This window comes from Pseudorca crassidens, chromosome 5 (assembly GCF_039906515.1).
Source record: "Pseudorca crassidens isolate mPseCra1 chromosome 5, mPseCra1.hap1, whole genome shotgun sequence".
In the NCBI taxonomy this organism is placed as follows: Eukaryota; Metazoa; Chordata; class Mammalia; order Artiodactyla; family Delphinidae; genus Pseudorca; species Pseudorca crassidens.
The window spans coordinates 56,102,247-56,117,246 of record NC_090300.1 but is presented as its reverse complement, the minus strand read 5'-3'; the positions used below and the strand labels follow the sequence as shown (position 1 = coordinate 56,117,246).

Here is a 15,000-nt window from a genome sequence, read left to right as displayed (position 1 = left end):
ATCCTTCAAATGGCGGTATTTTTTCCCATTGTTAACCTTTAGAGTCCTCATTTTTGTCTGTCCTGAGCGAGAATCTAAACATTCTAATTCTTCAGCAGAGTACCATAGTAAGTTTATAGCTGCTCTGCCTTAGACAACATATATATTTACGGAAGGAAAATTTCTAATTCAATTTACAATTATGTCAGGAAACAACACGTATCTTGCAGGCAAAGATAAGAAAAACATTCAGGGTACACAGTGCTAGGTCTGCTTAAATAAATAAACTTTTGGTACTAGTGATTAGGTACACAGGATTATTATATGTCTAATTGGCCAACGTGACAATTTGGAATTACTTCCAGTCACATTTAATTGGATTTGGAACCTCTGGAGAAAAGAAAGGCCTAGCAGAGAAACAGCCATAAAAGTAAACTGTTTTTCCAAAGGGTGCTAAGCAATGAATTAATATCCATTGCACAATAGTTTTTAATATGCCCTCAGCTTAGTAAGACTAATGCAGTGGTCGTACACACTAGATTCCAAAACTAATTCAATTAAACACAAAGGCCGGGGGAGGGGGGTGTTAGTTGAATTGGAAAATTTTTTATTTTCAATTTTAAGGAGACTACTTTAATCAGAGGTGAATAATCTTCAATTTAGGTAAAGTCTGAGATATGCTTTAGTACCAGTATAATAGTTAGCTATATATGCTACGCGAGGTTTGAAGGTGTTCTAGAGTCTATAAAATATATGTTACTCTATAAATGCTTTGAAGCTTAATAAGAGGTAACCAAAACAAAGCATTCTCTCATAGTCTTTAAATATTCTTATACTGTACAAACAGAAAAGCAATGTAGAAGACAAATGGTGTGTTGCTTCTTTTACAGTTTTAGTTTTGGTACCAAAAAAAAAGACCTACTTTCTACATTCTAAACTGTGCCTTATGCTTTGCTTAATATTAGTCTAGTCACATTTATACATTACAAAATCTTCTTCTTCAGTATTTATATATACTGCCTGTTATAGTTTTCCTTCTGTCCTATAAATTTGTTTTTTAAAAAATCTGTCCTTGTTCTTAGGAGTGCCATGATTGCTGACTACATGTTCTGGCTCTGTGGAGGAAGTGAACAGTCTATAAGCAAGCTCATCAAACTATACTGGCAGGTAAAAATTGATGTCCCAACTAGGGAGGAGGAGCCCATTTCATTTTTAGAACCAAAATGAAGGATTGGTGCTTAAAAGACTGCTGAAAAAGGTAGCTCTGGGCATATCAATCAGAAGGACACTACTCAGTAGTAATGTATTTATAATGAAGTAGATTTTCTGAGACTAATTTTAAGGGCAAAATTCAAGGTTGTTAACCCTTGGCCCATACTTCAGTTTTACAACCCAATATAAATTTTAGACATCCCAGGAACTACTTTCCCAGGCATGCTACTATAATGACATGATCCTTTAAAAAATGAACACTGTATTTTCATAGATTCTTCTTAATCTATGACTTGTAAAAGCAGATGCTAGAAGTACTACCAATTACATAACAAAGGAAAATACAAAGATCCATTGTATTTGTGGGGTAACGTAGTATTTGAAACACTTAACCAGTACTAAACTGCATATCATCTTTTTTATTTGTTATTCAAAATGGCAGCAAGAAGTCATACCAAAGGTCAATTAGATGTCAAGAGGAGAGTCAGAATTTCTTAGAATTTTTAAAATTTAGAATTTACTAGTTCAGTCTCCTTCGCAACATACAAATCTGTTCTTAACCTATCCTCTCCCCACAAATTGTCAATGACTTTCTGACGAAATATATTCAAAGTGAAGAGCTCACTTATCCCCCAAAAAACAACATCTAATTTGCTAATTATTAAACTGTTTTCCTCATTAAAATAGATTTCTACTCCCTTAAAACTTCCATCAAGTAGTTCCCAGTGAGGCCACATGGACCCAATGGAAACCCACTTCCAAACAAAATATTTTCAAATATTTGAAAATCCAGTACAGACGCTAACTCCCTCCTCCAAATCTTCTCATCTCCAAACTGTGTGTGGCCTTTTTTTTCTTTGTATTTAAAGATGGTTTAATGTTATTGAACATGAACCTTTTCAACCAACTAGAATAAGATCTGCTAAAACACTAATATGAAAGTGAGAAATAATTGTCAACAGTCGTCTGATACTTCCTGATTTTTCCCACATTTTCACTATTGTGTCTTGGCCCCTAGTTTTCTGTTTCTATATCACATGCTGTCTTCAGTAAACAATAAAGTATTAGGTTTATCATATAAAATTCTCATTAATTTGTATGGTTCTGTCTAAATATTTGGAGCTCAATTTACCTAAAAATAAAGATTTAAATTAGTCCTAATATACTTGACACCTGTAAATTGACCTTAAAGTAGATAAAATTATTATTATTTCAAAAAATTATTAATTTGCTAATAAGTGCAAGACTTTCCTAGGGGAGTCTGGAACATGCAAAATAGTAGCAGTTGCTTATGTATGTAAGTAAATAGTTGTAAAAAAATTGCTAGATATGAAAAATAAGCAAATAATGTCTATTGCATAGATACAGTAAAAAGAAAAGGGCTTTTTATTAAAGTATTTCAGAGGCTTTTGAAGAAAGGTGGGAAAGGAGTTGAATCTTGAGGGTTAGATGATATTCAGCAGGCCTGGCATTTACTAGTTCGCAAACGAATGTTTGTTTCAATTTATTCATTCATTAAACAAACATATATTGAGTACCTACTGTTTTATCTACATTGAAGTAGGAAAAAATAGATTCAATGTTGATGCAACCTAAGATAGGTTAAGAGCTTGAAATTTTTGTAAATAAATTTTTGTCTGTTTTCTTTAGCTTTCAAAGAGCATTAATATCCCTATTTTATTTACCTAAAATAAAAATTTTTTACTAAAAAATATCTCCACTTACCAATACGTGCATGTTTGCTACACAAAAAAGGAATAAAAAGAATACTATTATTTTACTATTCTGCATTAATAAAAGTAACAAAAACCTATTTGTCCTTGTATTCTCTTTTTCTCCTTTAATTTGAAGCAACGTGGTATATTGAAAAACGGTCCTCATCTGGAAGTCAGATCTGACTCAGTCCAAGTTCTAACACCAACATCTAACCTAAAACAGGCTAGTCTCTAGAGGCGCTTCAAGTAGAAAATAAGAGGTAACTGGCATAAGACATTTGAGAAGGTCTATGTTTAAAGCCCATCTTAGCTCTAAAACCTCATGTTTTCAGGTATATCCAAATATGATGTCATACACCTACTGAATGGGAGAAAATATTTGCAAATGATATGACTTATGAGGGGTTAATATCCAAAACACATAAACAACTCATACAACTCAACATCAAAAATCAAACAAACTGATTAAAAAATGGGCAGAAGACCTGAATAGACATTTTTCCAAAAGAGGACCTGCAGATGGCAAACAGGCACCTGAAAAGATGCTCAACATTGCTAACTATCAGGGAAATGCAAATCAAAACCACAATGAGATATCACCTCGAACCTGTCAGAACAGCCATCATCAAAACGACCACAAATAGCAAATGTTGGCGAGGATGTGGAGAAAAGGGAACTCTCTGACACTGTTGGTGGGAATGTAAATTGGTGCAGCCACTATGGAAAGCAGTATGGGGGTTTCTCAAAAAACCAAAAATAGAATTACCATATGACCCAGGAATCCCACTCCTGAGTATATATCTGAAAAAAATAAAAACACTAATTTGAAAAGATACATGCACCCCAATGTTCACAGAAGCATTACTCACAATTGCCAAGATATGGAAGCAACCTAAGTGTCCATCAACAGATGAATGGATAAAGAAGATGTGGTGTATATATACATATATATATATACACATACATACATGTATACATATATATGTATAAATACATATGTGATGTATACACACACACACACACACACACACACACACAAAATGGAATACTACTCAGCCATAAATAAGAATGAAATTTTGCCATTTGCGACATGGATGGACTTGGAAGGCATTATGCTAAGTGAAATAAGCCAGACAGAGAAAGACAAATATTGTATGATGTCACTTATATGTGGAATCTTAAAAATACAATAAACTGGTGAAGATAACAAAAAAGAAGCAGACTCAGTGATTATCAGTGGGGAGAGGGAAGAGGGGAGGAGAAATATAGGGGTAGGAGATTAAAAGATACAAACTATTATGTATAAAATAAGCTACAAGGATATATTGTATGACACAGGGAATATAGCCAATACTTTATAATAACTATAAATGGAGTACAAGCTTTAAAATTTTTGAATCACTATATCATGCAACTGTAATTTATATAATATTGTACATCAACTATACTTCAATAAAAAAACAAATATGATGTCACAAATTTAAGGAAATTTGTAACATAATTACAAATGTAATTATGTTATGGAAAAAAGTAACATAATTACAAAACACATCCTGCAGATAAGTTCCGTAAACAAAACCCTTCTAACCTGCCTGCCTCAACATCGGCACACCACACCAGTATCTCAATAGTTATATACTTCCTTCTGCTAGCCACCCTCTCCCTGATCTTAATTCAAATGCATACATCTTCCCCCAAACCTTGCTCTGTTCTAAGTCAAAAGGGGTTTTTGGAACAGTGCCAGAGAGTATGCAGTCCATGCCAACTTTAAAGACAGGGCTGTCCCACTACCCAAACCACCATGGCAATTACACTGTTGAATGTAAGAACGCCCCACACATCACAGATTAGGAATTACGTCTGCATGTACATTTGTAGACATCCATTAAGGCTGAAGAGATAGGGGCTATTTTCCCTACTTTTGTAAGTGGAGAAGTTACTATATATCTGCCTTTCAACCACATAAAATCCCTACCACCCTGGTCAGTTATTCTCTTAGAGATGTTAAACAGGAAATGGAAATTTTCAGAATGTAAAAATTTAAGAACAAGTCTACACCTACTTTCACAGATCGTTGACTTACAATCTCTTAGATGCAGAAGAACAGACCTTTGCCTTGGTGAGCTCAAGAACACCTTTTAATTGCATTAGGAATACTTTTCATGTCAGCAACTCAGCAAGGAAAAAAGGCATAAAGCTCTACACTATATGACAGCTCATACTGGGATGTATCACTTTCATTAAAAGTGTTTGCACCCGTTATTCTATAATAGTATCACCTCTTCAGAGCTAGAGAGAGTTGGAAATACCTTGTCACACCGTACCTGCATTCATACTTCTACAACCTGATACTCATCCTCTGTTATCAGCCAGCCTTCTCTTCTCAAACACCCCCAGACCTCATCACAATTCTGAACTAATTAGCAAAATGGGAAGTCCCTAGTCAGGCTGGGAATTAGCCATTTTGAAGCAGCGACTCTTGTGTATTTATATATTGTTCCTAAAGTAATAAAATTATTCCAAGAAGAACTTCAGAGTAAACTCTAGTCTACCTCCCAAGCCCCCTGACCCTTAGATCCAAGGATAGATTTAATAGCATCGGGAACTGAGCTAGATTTAATAGCATCAGGAAATGTAAAAACAAACAAGCCTTCCTCTTCCACTCCTGTTTTCTTGCCTTCGTTTTCAGCCACGCTCTCAGACACGTGAGTTATCTGCTGTGCAGCTTTATCTCCTGCAAAGTGAGGAACAGAGCCAACTCTGGTCTGCATCACTCAGCAAAGCGGAGTGAGAAAAGGTGATAACAGCTACTTTTGTTTCAGTACTCCCATGAAACGAGTACAGAGGAACCCCACTAAACAGGGGCAAGCTGCCTGATCAGTTCATTCCCCATCTTGACTGTTCATTTTAAATTTTCTTTCTTTCTTTCTTTCTTTCTTCCTTCCTTCCTTTCTTTCTTCCTTCCTTCCTTTCCTTCCTTCCTCTCTCTCTCTTTCTTTCTTTCGAGTCATAAACCCCTCTGAGAATCTGATTCAACTGATAAGCATCCACTTAAAAACAATACTCATAAACACATACACAGAAAAAAATGTGCTATTATTTATCTCATTGCATTGGAAATTGATCTAAACATAGTTAACAAAACAGCATTGACAAGGAATTATGGCTTTCTCACACTTGTGAGAAGGTTGTACACTTTTTCAGGAATAAGAAACTGAAATAACATATTTGACATTGCATCAATGTCAATGTTTCATTTAATAGCAATAAGAGGTAAAATTCTGATTCACAAAGTCTGATAGCAAATGGAGTCAGAGCTCCTGTAGCTCACAATATCTCACATGGGCCATGTGTCAAGAAATACCAAAATTCATATTACATCATTTCCTTTGTCCTCAAGTCAATGAGCTTATCTTTGTTAACTTCATATTATCAAGGCTATCTATGTCAGCAATTTGTTTCCATTCTAAAGTCATCTGGACAAAAAATGACCTTCATACGACATAAGCCATTTGCAGAGTGTCTGTAGATTTTTGTCTCTAGAAACTCTCCAGACTTTATCAGTCTCACCTCCAATATTAGAAAATCCAGATTTCTGTCTGACTCCAGCAACCTCATTCAGAATAGCAGCTCGACCAAAAAAACTCATCATTCTTCAGCAGTATCTCTAATAGTAAATTCAGCATTTTGATCAAAAGATTTGCCTCATTTATGTAACTAAGATATGAGCCGTTATAAAGCTAGTCCTAGAATGAACTTCTCACATCCAATTTGTTCTAAGAAGGGGTTTCTTTTCTCTTAAAAAAAAAAGTTAAAAGGAGTAACCAAACCAAATATCTCCTAAATCTCTTCCCTGGATTGCCAACACACTTCTCTAGCAGGAAAGAACCTCATGGTGTGCTCTTATATCTTGACAAAGATTTACTGAAAAGGCAATGATTTGAGTTCTTGGCTCTGAGGAAGTTGAAGACTTTCACAGCAGTAGAAGGACCTCTTCGGGGATTGTTGGAAGGGCTGTTGACTCTAACACGGGCCCATGTAAAAAGCCTGACATGTGGAGCATCTTTCCTTAGTGAAGCAGCAGAGGCTGAGGAAGTGCCAACTTCTCGGGTCCTCCATCTGTGCAGAGAATACCAAGACTTCCCATCCAATTCAAGTTGTACTTGGCATTGAAATTGTGCACCATCTTAAAGATATCAATGGCCTAAATGGTTTCCAAGGTGGGCTCACCAAAAAGAAATATTTTTTGGTGTAATCAGTCTACTTTCAAGGGACAAAATCAGGAGCTGGCTGCCCTGAGAGACAAAAGATTTTCCCCAGGCACATGCTTGAGGAAGATGGTGCACAGTTTGTGGTCCCCTAAAGCACTTCCATGGCTTTCGGGGGTTCACAGACCATAGGATAAGACACTTGCACTACTCCTTCTCTTTCCAACAGCCCTTTTTCACTTTGGTATTGGGCCTAACAGGAGACATTTACTGCTTCCAGCACTCAAAGCAAAAAATAGCACCCAGAATGTTAGTGTCATATAGTGCCTCCTCAGACTGCACTGTAGACATTCAAGCTTGAAACCTTTCCAATCCAGTGTCTCCAGACTCCTCTTAAGTTAGTGGATAGCCTTCTTCTTTACTTTCAGATTGTATTTGTCATTCATACTCATTCAGCACATATTTATCAAGTACTTATTAGTGACCATGTGTTAAGCACGGTGCTATGTGTTGGATATACAGCAGTGAAAGAAAGAGACATCACCCTGTCTTCAAAAGCACATATTCTAGTGCAAAATACTTACCAAGAAAAACAACTGGGACTTAAAGGAGACATCACTTCTTAATCTGTTTTTCTTCCACAATACCGTCAAAGTACCAAAAACCATCATGGTTTGACATGAAACTCAAACCAATAAAATTGAGAATATTTTGGTATAGTTGTTTTGTTTGCAATTTAAAAATTCAGTGCTTATGTTAATTCAACAAGTATTTGTGTGTGTGTGTGTGTGTGTGTGTGTTTTAAGTTCAGAAATGCAGACAACCTTTGTGCTTTAGTTGAGTTGGGGATTCATAGGAATATTTGGAGAAGGTTACAGTTTTCCAAGAGTCTTTTGTCTCACTGGTCTCTGTGCTCACAGGTGTCTTCATGCAAATTCTAAGGTCTTAGCTATTAGCTTCTTCTTTCAGAAGTGGTGATCAAGGTAGCAGCAAGCTAAAGGCTTTCTCTGCACTAACCAGAGAATGATGTAGGCTACCTTAACACTGAACAGAAGTTGACCTCTTAGACTTAACTTTACTATCCAGTTCTTTGTTTTTCTTCTTGATATTGCAAAATCATCCCAATATTAGTCATTTACCTGGTAAAAAGTTATGATATCTCAACCTTAGAATAAAAATAAAATCTTTAATATGAAATTACAGGCAAAGTAAGGTCCAGGAACCACAAAATTTTTATTACCTTTAACAAAACACCTACATATTCTGGAGAAGAAAAAATGTGTTCTCTCTAAAGATTTTCTTCTTGTGAAAATTTTTTCCACAGAAGGAACAAAATAGAAATACCATATGAGCATTTCTCTTAAATGGCCTGTACTTACAGTTTATTTATTTATTTAGCCTGTCAGACACAGAGTTTATAAAATATTTGGACAAGGCGTGCCTGAGTACAATCTAGGGCTTATAGTATTTGATTTTTGTTGTTTTATATATATATATTTATATATAGATAGATAGATAAATATATTCAATAAAGCCTTTATTGAATTTGTTACAATATTGCTTCTGTTTTATGTTTTGGTATTTTGGGCTGCAAGGCATGTGGGATCTTAGCTCCCCGACCAGGGATCAAACCAGCACCCCCAGCACTGGAAGGCAAAGTCTTAACCATTGGACCACCAGGGAAGTCCCTAGGGCTTACAGTATTTGGAGTAGATATAATTTGAGAAACACCAGAGCTACTAACCTAAAAATATTTTCCCTATCAATTGCCATATATTATGCTTAAATTCCCACCATTTGGCATTAAGTGTCTAGTCATCCCCAAGTAATATGAAAAAGAAATTTTATCTAGAAGTGCTTAACTCATTAATGGGTGACCCCTAGACACAGTTGTGGGAATTAGTTTGAGACTTTCCTCATTTCTTTGGAAACATGAAAACAGAATCCTGAAGGAAAAAATGCGGAAGGAAAGGTAAGCTCTGATGAGGAAAGGTGACAACGTTCTGGAATATAGGGAATGTAGACTGAGCAGAGGGATCTTATGGAAGCAATGGATATCTGTGCTTCACTCTATGAAGGAAAGGAAGCAAAAGGAAACAGGCAATATAGAGCAGTAGAATGAAGTCAAACCTCAGATCCACAAGATATAACTTCTAGTTCCAATGCTAGGATTCAATTGTGGGTAAATCACTTCATTTCTGTATTAGTCAGCTACTGATACAATAATGCTGTATAACAAATCACTCTAAAACTCAGTGACTTATAATAATCATCAGGTTAACTTGGGTTTGACTGATCTAGGTTGGTCTTGGCTGGGCGTGGTTAGGCTTAGCTCTAAGCTGCAAAGAGGCCCAAGTGTGATCCACATGTCTCTCATCCTCCTTAGACCAATGGCTACCTGATGTCTGTTCTTCTTATGGCAAAATGCAGGATTCTAAGAGAGAAAGAAAAACCACAGAAGCACATTTCAAGCCTCTGCTCATACCATGCCTGAAACATTCCATTAGCCAAAGAAAAGCATGTGGTCAAGCCCAAGGACATAAATTCTTCCGCTTACTGCAAAGCCATGACAAAGCTATTGATATGATATTGCTATAGGGAGGGGGGAAATTGAGACCAGCAATGCAATCTACCACAACTGCTCTAGACTTTAGTTTCTGCTGCTATATGAGGAGGAAGCTGGCTTAGGTAAATGGTTCTCAAACACTGGTCCAGCTGCATCAGAGGCACTTGGGAAAACATTTGAAGTATTAGATCCTTAGAGTTAGGTATGGTCCTGAAAATCATATTTGCCTACTGACCCCCTACTAGGTGACTCCACTGCATAGTCATGTGCTAGATGGTCTCTAAGACCATTTATAATTATTTTAAAATTAATAACCAGCTTAGCCTACCATAGAGTTTATGTAGGGCTTCCCTAGGTGCAAAGGTAGAATGGCAGATGACCTGCACAGGTGATGCTGCCTACCCGACAATGTAACTGATATAATCCATAAGCCCCCGATTCTTCCCTCCCTCAGTCTTTCTACTATATATAGATGCCTCCAGTAAATGAGGCAAACTGTGCTTCCCATTTCTCAAGATCAACAACTGCTCTCTCCCTCTCACCATGATGTCAGTCAGGTTTTCTTGCCCACGTCCCATCCTGAAAGCAGACTCCTTGGCTGCATCAGGATCCTTTCCCACATTCAATGTTACATCTGGACAACAATGGGTACTGCAATATTTTTTAGTCACTTGCCTACAAAGAGATTTGTCCATTAAGCTAGGCAATATTAAAGTTCTCATTTTATGAATTCTCCTACTTTTTAGTTAGAAGACAGGCTAAAGAGGAAGTGTCCAAATTGAGATGAGAGGTAAAAGAGAGCTTCTTTTCCTAGGTCTTAGATAAATGTAGAAATGAATTTCTCATCTAATTATTCATTCCTGTTTATATATTCTTTAATGATATGTTTCTATGGTTACCAGCGTTGTTAAATGCTGCCTGTGTTTCATTTTGCTTTGATGCTATTTGAGGTAGTATGCCAGTAAAAGAGGTTCACTTTTAAATGAAAGATGTAATTGAGGCATGTATTTGATCCAAGGTTGAGTGTTCCCGTGAAGGAGATAGTGACCGTGACATTATTTTCTGTTTGTATAGTTTTGCATAGTTTTTCTGTTGATGTTCTGTGAGTGTCCCAGGGACTAGGAAGGAAGAAAGGAAGTAAGGAAAGAAAGGAAGGAGGAAGACAGGGAGGGAGGGATGGAGGAAGGAGCCTCAACCATACACATATTAAACTCATGCCTACATATCAGTACTATATATTTGATGGCATTGATTTGACCAGACTGTCAAGTAGGTAAGGTTGCTTTATACCTGCTCCATCCCCCCCTTCTCCCCACACTGTCCCTCCTCCTCAGTCCCACATGTACATGTGAAGAGGCAAAGCCTTCTTTGAAAAATGAGTCAAACACTCAAATACTTTACCTCAGTGTGAATTCTAGTCAAAGTGCCACCTTTTCGGAGGTGGTCTGCCTTTAAAACCCTAATTCTCACTGAGAAATAAACGGCTTTGTGTCCTGCTAAAACAAGTCAGGCATCCTGATCATACAAGAATGTGGAGACAGGGGCTTCCCTGGTGGCGCAGTGGTTGAGAGTCCGCCTGCCGATGCAGGGGACAGGGGTTCGTGCCCCGGTCCGGGAAGATCCCACATGCCGCGGAGCGGCTGGGCCCGTGGGACATGGACGCTGAGCCTGCGCGTCCGGAGTCTGTGCTCCACAACGGGAGAGGTCACAACAGTGAGAGGCCCGCGAATGTGTAGTGGAGACAGAGCCTCGGAATGTGCCTTGCAGGGGGCAGCACACTTCACCTGTACATCAGCCCTATCTATCTGCAAGTTGGTAATTCAAGCTCCTTCGAAAAGAGTGACATCATACCAAGCAAGAAAATTAATCCTCAGCCACTCCCGAAGAAATATTTACTTAGTACTCTTCTTCAGAAATGTGTGTGTGTGTGTGTGTGTGTGTGTGTGTGTGTGTGTCTTTTTCATGGTGCTGGTTTGCTTTTACAGTAATATCCATAGGTGATTAAACAGAGTCAGCTTTTCCTTTTTTTTCCCTCCTAAAAAGTTTTTTGGGTTTCCGACAGTTCTTATTGGAGAAAAAAAAAAGTAACCTCTAAATTTCTTTTCATTTTCCTTCATTTGAGAATGATGTGGGTTTCAGAAATCTAAGGCAATTTGGGCCTTCTTTTACCTGAACAAATTTAGGTATAACTATTTGATTCCCCGAAGCCCTGTGGCTATTCTGCTCAGTTGCCATGAGGTTATTTTATTTATTGATACATAGAGGCTGTGCCTTCCAGTTCAAATTTGTGAACATGTTGACTCCTTCTTTGTTTTTGTTTGCATCCGAAAATCAAAAATTGTTATGAGCAAAACCAAATTTAGAGGGGTTTGTGGTTATCTTTCATATTTCCCACAGATACTTATGGCTTATTGACTGACAAGCTTGCTGATAAATTGAGGTCACATTTTTTTAGCAGTTGGAGATGTGGAATAACTATTCCATGAAATTATTAAATTTTTTAAGCTGTGTTCACCCAGGTATAAGATAATCTGTGAAGCTCAAAGCTTTTAACGTTTTTATTTATATTCAGCCATCTTTTTGATGGTATTGCACACCAATTAAAAGTAAATTCTCCTCTTTTCTTGAAGTCATATGATTGTATTTTCCTCACTGATTTTTTTTCTAATAGATCTTTATTGGAGTATAATTGCTTCACAATACTGTGTTAGTTTCTGTGGTACAACAAAGTGAACCAGTTATATGTATACATATATCCCTATATCCCATCCCTCTTGAGCCTCCCTCCCACCCTCCCTATCCCACCCCTCTAGGTGGTCACAGAGCACCGAGCTGATCTCCCTGTGCTATGCAGCTGCTTCCCACTAGCTATCTATTTTACATTTGGTAGTGTATATATGTCAATGCTACTCTCACTTCACCCCAGCTTCCCCCTTCCCCACCGTGTCCTCAAGTCCATTCTCTATGTCTATGTCTTTATTCCTGCCCTGCCACTAGGTTCATCAGTACCTTTTTTTTTTTTTTTTTAGATTCCACATATATGTGTGAGCATATGGTATTTATTTTTCTCTTTCTGACTTACTTCACTCTGTATGACAGACTCTAGGTCCATCCACCTCACTACAAATAACTCAGTTTCGTTTCTTTGTATGGCTGAGTAATATTCCATTGTATATATGTGCCACATCTTCTTTATCCATTCATCTGTTGATGGACGTTTAGGTTGCGTCCACATCCTGGCTATTGTAAATAGTGCTGCAATGAATATTGGGGTACATGTCTCTTTTTGAATTATGGTTTTCTCAGGGTATATGCCCAGTAGTGGGATTGCTGGGTCATATGGTAGTTCTATTTTTAGCTTTTTAAGGAACCTCCATACTGTTCTCCACAGTGGCTGTATCAATTTACATTCCTACCAACAGTGCAGGAGGGTTCCCTTTTCTCCACACCCTTTCCAGCATTTATTGTTTCTAGATTTTTTGATAATGGCCATTCTGACCAGTGTGAGGTGATTCTCACTGAGGTTTTCTCATCTGTAACGTGAGATAATAATGCTTGTTTTCCAGTGTTGCCTTAACAAATAAACAGAATTTATTTACAGCACTTAGCCAATGTCCAGTGAACACACTATTAATAAATGAGTTTTCCAGATTTATCAATGAATTAAACAAAATCTACATAGGTAGAGTGCAAGAGCAGGTTGCTCTCTGGTGAGAGTCAGTTCATACAACCTATGTCTTGTCTTCATATTAAACATCCTAGGATTCTTTCAACTTCTTCTACAATATACATTTTTTTCAAGGGCAACCTTGACTTTTCCACTCAAAGTTGTCTTGCATAGCAGCCCGAGAGATAAAACAAATTCTTGGTAGAAAAAGCAGTACAAGCCTGGGAACCCAGTTCTTGTCCCAATCTTACCATGCTGTGGGTGCCAGCCATCCATACCCTAAGACCAGCAGTCAAGAAATACAATCAAGGACTTCCCTGGTGGTCCAGTGGTAAAGAATCCACCTTCCAATGCAGGTGACATGGGTTCCATCCCTGGTCAGGGAACTAGGTTCCCACATGCCACAGGGCAGCTAAGCCTGCACGCCACAACTACTGACCTCGTGCGCCTCAATGAGAGAGCCCGCATGCTGAAAACTACAGAGCCCATGCACCCTGGAGCCTGCACGCCACAACTAGAGAAGAGACAACCCGCACGCCACAACTAGAGAGAACCCCGTGCGCCGCAAGGAAAGATCCCGCATGCCTCAACGAAGATCCTGCATGCAGCAGTTAAGACCCGATGCAGCCAAAAAATAAAAATAAAAAATAAATAAGTAAAATATAAAGGAAAAAGAAATACAATCAGAAAACAACATACATACAGTTAGCAAAAGGAATACCTACTTTCAGATAACTAAACAAAGTATAGAGATGAAACACGCAACAACCACAACAAAAAGGGTCCTAAACTGTGTTGGCATTTACCACTGAACACGGGCTAAAGCTTGTTAGTAATACCCAGTTGTGCTTATGAAATAATTACTGGTTATACAGCTATGTATTCCTGATACCTTTTGGTGATTCATTTTAAGTCATCAAGAATAAAAGCTCTGTGGCATCCTAAAGAGTCTGGAGGCTGCTGAAACCCATACTTGTAGCTCTGAGTTTCTATCAGCTAGTGTTTCTCCAATGTGCAAGCAGAAAATTATTCAGGGTCTTTAGAACAAGAACATATTTTATATTCTATTTCCAAATTATATATGCTTTGCCATTAAATAAGTTAGACCAACCCAAGCACATTATTAACTTCCCACATCAAGAAGCCTTTCATTTAATTTCTGTAAATGTTTCTCTTTGAGAGAGGCATGCTAATTGATAGCATATCCTAAATCTTACGAGTGGCTGGTGGACAAAACAGTCTCATTATGGCCAGTAGGAGTGAAGGATCAATATTCTCTTTTGTGTTAGGACTGTTGTTGTGAAGAGGATCTTGACCTGGTTTAGTTTGATGTGGTCCATTTGTTTCTTTGTTAGCATTAGAGTCAAATTCTCCTTGTCTCTGAAGACAGGAATTAGACAGTCATGAAAAAAGAAAATGGAAACTAATACTTGATCTTATACTTCTAGGAAACAATCTAATTACAAAGACATGAAAATTCTCTCAGTGTAAGAGAAAGCATTGGTTCAAGAGACTTGTGTTCTTGTCTTGCTTCCATCTCTAATTTTGTGACCTCAAGTGAGTCACCAGAACTAACAAGCCTCAGTTTCCTTGATTATAAAGTTGAGTGATTTTAAAATAATACCTTAGGTCCCTTCTATCTCTTTAGTTCCA

General features: G+C 37.6%; 1 protein-coding gene across 1 annotated transcript in view; it reads left to right on the top strand.

Moving 5' to 3' along the window:
- SPATA16 (spermatogenesis associated 16) overlaps window positions 1-15,000 on the top strand; it is a 222,107-nt gene that overhangs the window by 133,057 nt on the left and 74,050 nt on the right. Inside the window, exon 4 of the mRNA XM_067737145.1 lies at window positions 1,062-1,146. Within this exon, the coding sequence (XP_067593246.1) occupies window positions 1,062-1,146 (85 nt within the window). The remainder of the gene's footprint in view (window positions 1-1,061; window positions 1,147-15,000) is intronic.